Below are 7,500 nucleotides of genomic sequence, written 5' to 3' on the forward strand. Positions count from 1 at the left end.
AAGTCCCTGTTTTTGAAGGGCGAGTATTCTGGCCAAATGTTTAAATACGTGTTTTTCCAGAGTGCGACAGTTAACTGGTTAACAATGAATATCACATCTTTACTACAACGTAATTGAAGATTCTTTCAAAGTGACGTGGTGAGAAATTCACTAGTTTTTGTTGTTGTTTTTTTTTTAGATTATCAATTTGGAATTCTAAGGCCTACTAAAATTGAATATTTATGATTCATGTGATTTAAACATGAAACAGATTCGATTTTGATTATCATTTTGCCCTACCATTATGTCAAAATTTGATGAAAGCTATTGTTTTATCTATTACTTATAAGGTTAAGGTAAACTAATGGAAATTGCTTTTTGTTGTAATGTAAGTTCACGTCGAATACGAGCATTGACTATTCAATTCAAATAAATAATCAACACAATATGATTATTTTTGTGTCTTATAATTGTTTTACTTGGATGCAAGAGGAGGGTTATTATTTCTCGTATTTATTATTCTTTCTCAGAATAATTATATGTCATTAGTTTTATACTTCACATTTACTTATCAGCATTCGGTTCATCCCAATATTTTACTCTATGAAAACGGTCGGTTACAATTTCAATACGTTTACAATCCATGGAGTCTAAAAAGCATTGATCACCTTTAACATTTATTACATGTATAAAATATAATCTTATTTTCAGAGGCGTCGATGTCATTTTAGTTATCAGTCTGCTTTGATTTATGGTAGCATTTACATAATAAGTAAACAGTAATCTTTTTCATATAGATTGTTTAATAAGTTTTCTTAAACCCCTATGACTTCAAACAAAAAAGGAAAGATAAGAAATTTGGTGATTGATTCCGTATTTCCAAGAGATTTATTGGCTGTCATTTTTAATCGGTAGATATCCTAGAATAAATTATTCAGTTGTGTTGACAATTTGTGTATTTATGGCGACAAAGTGTTTGTCTTTGGGATTTCCAGCTTGTTTATGTTGTTAAGATCATGCTTGTGCACGTTCATGATAATAAAGACAAAGCTATAGATTATAATGATGGCATTTATATTGTTTCGGTTTTAAGGGAACAAACGGGAAGATACTTTTTTAAAAATTGAATGAGATACGGAGACATTGTGTTCCGTTTTGTCTCCTCCCCCTTCCTCTTGCTCCCCTTTGCCTAACACTACAACTTCTACTCCTCCTCCTTTCTCCCTTATCTCTTCTTCTTCTTCTTCTTCTTCTTCTTCTTCTTCTTCTTCTTCTTCTTCTCCTCCTTCTTCTTCTTCATCATCATTTTACTATATACCATCATCATCATCATCATCATCATCATCATCATCATCACCATCATCATCATCATCATCATCATCATCATCATCATCATCATCATCATCATCATCATCCTCATCATCATCATCATCAACAACAACAACAACAACAACATCTTGGCATATAAATGCATATATTGCATAAGGTACTATAAAAAATCTAATATCACAAGATTTTTTAAAAATTCTGTCTGATCCATATCAAACAAAGGTGGCTGTACATGTTCATATATCCCATGCCTTCCCTTTAATACAGATAAAATCAAGTAACTCAACAAATATTTCCTTTTTACGCGAATTACATTTTTTAAAATCTCTCATGCACTTGGACAACATAGTGATTCCCTCTCTCGTCAGACTTTTGATAGATTATCTATATTCCTTATATGATGGCATAGGGAAAGGCATCTCAAAATACAGCGCGGGAGGGTATCATTCTTTTTATTTAATAGACATAAATTTACATCAACATTTTATTCAAATTTCAGATTCAACAAGAATTCGATGCAATGAGGAATACATCACACAAGAGAAGGACCAACATTTGGAAATATTTACCGTAACAGTTTTATGGCCACTTGATGTTTCTACATTACAACAGAAGCAAATATTCCACGATTACATATCTCTGGAACAGTCACACTGGGGGTTGTAATGCCAGCAATAACTAACTCCAAGTGTCAACCAAGTTGATGAACCAACGTTTTCTCTTTTTGACTATTCGTCTCAAAACGGAATTAAGTTACAAGAACCTGTAGCTTATACAATCTGAGTTTGTATCGATGCTTTATTTTTTAAAAGAGCGATTTTGTATTTCTCGAAATTGAAAAAAAAATATGTTCATTTTAATGACTTCAAACCAAAGTATCTTCATCTAATTCTGACATAATACCAGGATAATGTGGAGAATCGCATCTGACATATTTTGATCGAGTTCATATTCTTTTAAAGTTGAATTTAGAACAATGTGCAATTATTTTTACAATAGATCTGAGGACATTCGTCATAAATCTGATTGAGAATAGAGATTTCAGTCCTTGTTAGGTCTATAAAGCACATATCTAGTGCTTCAATGATAGATGGAAAATTGGAGATGAGCACCGAAACCTTTTTTAAAAATTATGAACGCTATTTCTAATTAATTGTATAGATAGATCATGAGCTTAGTTGCATCGATATGATACAAAAGAATTTAAAAAATAAAATTTTGACAGAACGTTGACACCACAACCAGCCAGATTCTATCAGGATTAAAGAAGACATTGCTACTACTACGCTATACACAGTCGCCGAATGACTAGGAAACACATTATGGCGTCAGCAGCCGCTACACGAGAGGTACCAAGCTACAGTTCATCCAGAGTTCAAAGGGCGGCACGTCTGAACAATGTTGAGGCCACGAAACTTCTACAACAGTTACAATATCTTGAAAAGGCAAAGCAACATCAATGCCGTCTTACTAACCAGGTATATTTATCATATAAGTTAAAAACACACAAAACTAATTTAAAACTCCTTTTGTTATTCACCTAATGCGCTCAAAGCGCTTTATAAGCCATCCAAGCAATTTAAAATATAGACGAAATATGACGACTGCATAGTGCTATTACATATCTATCTTCGGAATAGATAACTTTGCTGCTGGGCAGTGATATTTTACACCTGAGTGCGGTGAGAGAATGTGAGTAAAACGCTCTTTACAAGTAGGCTTTACTAAGCCCATAAGATTATTTTTCCTCCAAAATTTTAATCCAAACGTTAAACTCTTAAAACTCTCGCAAAAAGTATTAATTAACTAAAAAGCTCCCTTGAAATGATCTTAATATTAAAAAGGGATACCCAGTGTAATTGTACTCTTGCAAAAAGTTATTCTTTCACTGTATATTAAAATACTTGGTTCCATTTGGCAGCTAATAGTGGGGACAGACTAGATGAAGAATCGTAGTAATACGTATGATAGCAAACCGTAAGAATGCAGTTAGCCACTTTTGCGGAATGGAGCATAACACAGGTGGTTGTATGAACTCATGCGATGATTCGGTTGTGCATTTATCATTTAAAATCTAAATTCGCTTTTCGACATCTGAATTTTTTTCTGACTCAGCTTGCCTACCCAGAAGTGATTAGTAGCTAGATCTGTTAAATCTAGGTAAAGTGCTTGGAGGTAGACTTGTCATAATAATAATAATAATAATAATAATAATAATAATAATAATAATAATAATAATAATAATAATAATAATAATAATAATAATAATATAATAATAATAATAATAATAATAATGATAATAATAATAATATACTTTATTCATTTAAAAAAATGGAAATTCTTTTACAGACGTGGCAGGCATGAAAAATGTATAAACACAAAGTTGAGAATCTATGGCGACAATATATTTATATATATATATATATATATATATATATATATATATATATATATATATATATATATATATATATATATATATATATATATATATATATATATATATATAAAATAGATGCAAATAGAGTAGCAAGAATGACTAACGTTGTTGAAACCAAGGTAAACTCCGGTTCGATGGGTCTGATTGCTCTGAAGACTTGCTAATGACTGATTTAAACTAAAAATTGGTATAATAGTCCTTTGTATTTCACCCATGATCCATTATTGGCTGTCTATTCTTCTCAATGTTTCTTAGAATTCTCATTCACTTTTATCAATTTCTCTCTCCAGGATATACGAATGGTTTCAATGTCAATAGACTACATCCAAGCACACAGCGGCAACAGCCAAGAGGCGTGGAGACCACCACCATTACCCCACGACGAATCAGACGATATAAACAACAATAATCACGTAAAACAAGAAGGTCCTTGCTTTATGTACGGTGAACGTATCATTAGCCGGAAAGTACGACGTCTCGCACGTCCAATGTCAGCCATTGAAAGAAGTTACGGGAAAACATTTGACGATGATTCAAATTCTTCTTCAACATGCGATGACAGCACGGATAATAGTCATTATAATAATATTCCAAGACCAAAAAGCTGCTGCAGCAATAATGGCAGAACCCGATCATCTAGTTCTATGAGCTGGCTTAAGTTGAGCGATGTTCACACCGATGATAATGATAGAGCGGAGTCCACATTGAATACAACCCGAACACGTAGACCTTCAAGTGCTGTGTCATCCACGACGTTAGATCGAGAACCATGGGAAGACGATACATCAGAAATCACCAAAAAGATCCTTAAGTCTCGGGCTAGAGCACAAATGGGAAAACGTGATTCTGTTTATCAATCGGCTGGGGCTGTTATGAACTCTCAATCTTCTAAAAAGGTCCGTGATTTGGCTCGCAAAATAAGAATAACTTCAACCCAGGTGACATGCAATGGCATTGACCCATCTTCCATCAGACAAGCAAATCAGGGAGTTCTGGAGGACAAACCTCCAAAGAGAACAACGACTGCAAAAGATTTCCTTGGCCGTAGAGCAACGTTTGGTGAAATAATGAATCAACAAAAACCAACATTGAGCGCGGGGGCGTGGCGACAGCATCTAAGTAAAACTAGCCAGGCCACGCCTATTTCTGCCACGGCACAGCAAAAATCCATGCTAGACGCAAAAAAGCAGTTAAACGACACGCGTAAAGCAGATGTTGCTGAGAAAGTGAAATATTTCATGGTGAAAAAGAACGCATGGCATTAATTGAAAAACACTGTGAGAAATATTGTAATTAGGTTTAAAAAAAAAAGATCTTGCATTTCTTCATTTTATATTGGGGTCAAGTATAAAAGAGGTTATGAGAAGAGGTCTTAGAATAATCAGGATATCAAGCTTTGTATTATGATTAGAATTATGTGAGATTGAATGAATTGAACTGGAAGATATGCATTTAATTGAACTCTTATGTGAGTTGTAATACGAAAATTGATATAATATATGAAAAAGATTAAAAAAGATATAGATATAGCAAACCATTGTATTATTGGCTATAAGAGATTAAGGGAGCAAAGAAGAGCCAGGAAAAATGACACAGAACTAAAAAAAATCATGTTTTTCTGAAGCTACCTGATTCCCAGTTTCGATATAGTCGTAAAATGATATATTATTTCAAAAAGTAAAACTCAAACAAAGAACGACAGCAGATGTACTCTACTCCAAAACTTCTGCAGAAATATTAATCGTACCTTAAAAACCTTTATAGGATATCAGCCAGTACATAAAATTCATAATATTATATCGACATCGACGATTACGACACAACGTCGATAGGTACAAGAAATGATCGACGATTTCCGCACAGTTTTTGAGTGTTGTGTTTTTCTCATTGGACCCCTTAATGTGAAACAAATTCAAAAGGTTCGCAGTAACCATGTTGTCTCCTTAAGTTGAGTCAATGATAACGCTCCAGCTGAGCTATGACAAACAAGTCCAGAATTTGTAGATACAATATTCACGTCGCAGTATGAGGTAAAGAGTAACTGGCTGTTAATTACAATGTGACCTGCCGTCTTAAAACGATATTATGTCGGGATGAACAAGACCCCAAAATGTGAATTTATAAATAAAATAATGAGACATACAAACCTCGAGTGTTTTGCAATGCAAGAAATAGTATTCATTCCCCACTATAACGAAGAAAAACTAACCCCCGAGTTTCATGTTCAGTGTTATATAAATTGAATTTCCAGCACCTAGTCCATGCCGACATAAGACCATCTTGAGACGAGGGGTCACGATTTGAGGTCTATGAGAGACCAACAATATTGCTACTGAACTCCCTCTACGGGACTTTGATGATTGAAACTTACACGCGAAGTCCCAGGTTTGAGAGTTTTTGCCAAGTTGAGGGTCATTTAAATCGATCGATATTTGAAGGACGAGTTTTCTGGCCAAATTTTTAAATATGGGTTTTTCCAGAGTACGGCAGACTTGCTAGAGTAGGACAACCCGTTTGCCGTTTACTCGTGTCGCTGAGGACAAGACGTTGCTCATCTCTAAACTAGGAACGTTTTGATTGTCCTGTTAACCTATTACAAACCTGTTGAGAGGATGAATTCTATATTTCCTGTTTAGTTCAATTTTACCGGTGTTGTTGAATTATTTTCGTCTCCTTTTCGGAGCAAAAAAGAATGTTTATCTCAGGTCCAGTGATTCGCTAAAATTGCAGTTCTATATTTAAAGTTTTGTACTAATACAAGCAGAGGTAGATATGATATTAGAATTTGTAAGGGTAACATGGAAAATGGGATAACAGATATTTGATGCTCTAAATTTGATATAACAAATGATTGTCTTGACATGAGTTTTAAAGGAGTGTTAATGTATCAAGTAAATATTTAGAAAAGGGAGATATGAGGAAAATGGAGAAGAAAAGAAAGAGGGACAGGGAATCATGCTAAATAAAGTAGGGTTAACCCCATAATGGGGCAATCATGTACTATAATAGTAGCGTCTTAACACCGATTATCCCTATCACATCGTTATATCACATCTTCCTTTAATCGTATCACGATATCACCATACCACATTATCCACCACCATACTAAAATCACACTACTTCCACCGCTACTCATACTACCACAACAACAATCAACATTCCTACAATCCACACAAAATCACATACCTCACCATGCCACAAACACTTCATCCACACATCCAAGTATCATCTCATCACATCAACATCATCATCATCATCATCATCATCATCATCATCATCATCTCATCACATCATCACCATCAATCATCATCACCACCACCATCATCATCATCATCATCACCATCATCATCATCATCATCATCATCATCATCATCATCATCATCATCATCATCATCATCATCATCATCATCATCATCATCATCATACCATGGCATTACAATCTCACTCATTGACAACATATACTTTCTATGTTCACCACTTGTCAAATATATTGTGGCAGGATGCTACATAGGTGCTAGTTAATAAAATTATATGTTTACTAAAACAATATGCCTTTGTCTTGATCTCCTTGTTGTACATTGTGGGAATTTGTTAATTAGGGGCAGCATGGCTCAGTGGTATGGGCTTTGCTTCGTACCCGAAAGGTACCGAGTTCGATCACCCGCTGTTGCGCTTCGTGGCCTTGAACAAGTCACCTCGCCCTAGCTCAACTTGCGGTTCTGCACTGCGGCCGACGCTTGATTTATTCCAGT

The 7,500-nt window shown here is 34.7% G+C and overlaps 1 protein-coding gene across 6 annotated transcripts in view; it reads left to right on the forward strand.

Moving 5' to 3' along the window:
• LOC144968572 (uncharacterized) overlaps window positions 1-7,500 on the forward strand; it is a 24,774-nt gene that overhangs the window by 13,617 nt on the left and 3,657 nt on the right. For 4 of the 6 annotated variants that reach the window (XM_078907057.1, XM_078907056.1, XM_078907058.1 and 1 more), the window contains 2 exons: window positions 1,808-2,786; window positions 4,039-6,514. In XM_078907057.1, coding sequence (XP_078763183.1) covers window positions 2,613-2,786; window positions 4,039-5,013 — 1,149 coding nt within the window. In that variant the 5' untranslated portion in view covers window positions 1,808-2,612 and the 3' untranslated portion in view covers window positions 5,014-6,514. The remainder of the gene's footprint in view (window positions 1-1,807; window positions 2,787-4,038; window positions 6,515-7,500) is intronic. The other 2 variants (XM_078907059.1, XM_078907055.1) reach the window with 1 other exon arrangement.

The sequence above is a fragment of the Berghia stephanieae genome, chromosome 3 (genome assembly GCF_034508935.2).
Source record: "Berghia stephanieae isolate SIO BIC M18660-M18661 chromosome 3, UCSD_Bste_1.3, whole genome shotgun sequence".
Lineage (NCBI taxonomy): Eukaryota > Metazoa > Mollusca > Gastropoda > Nudibranchia > Aeolidiidae > Berghia > Berghia stephanieae.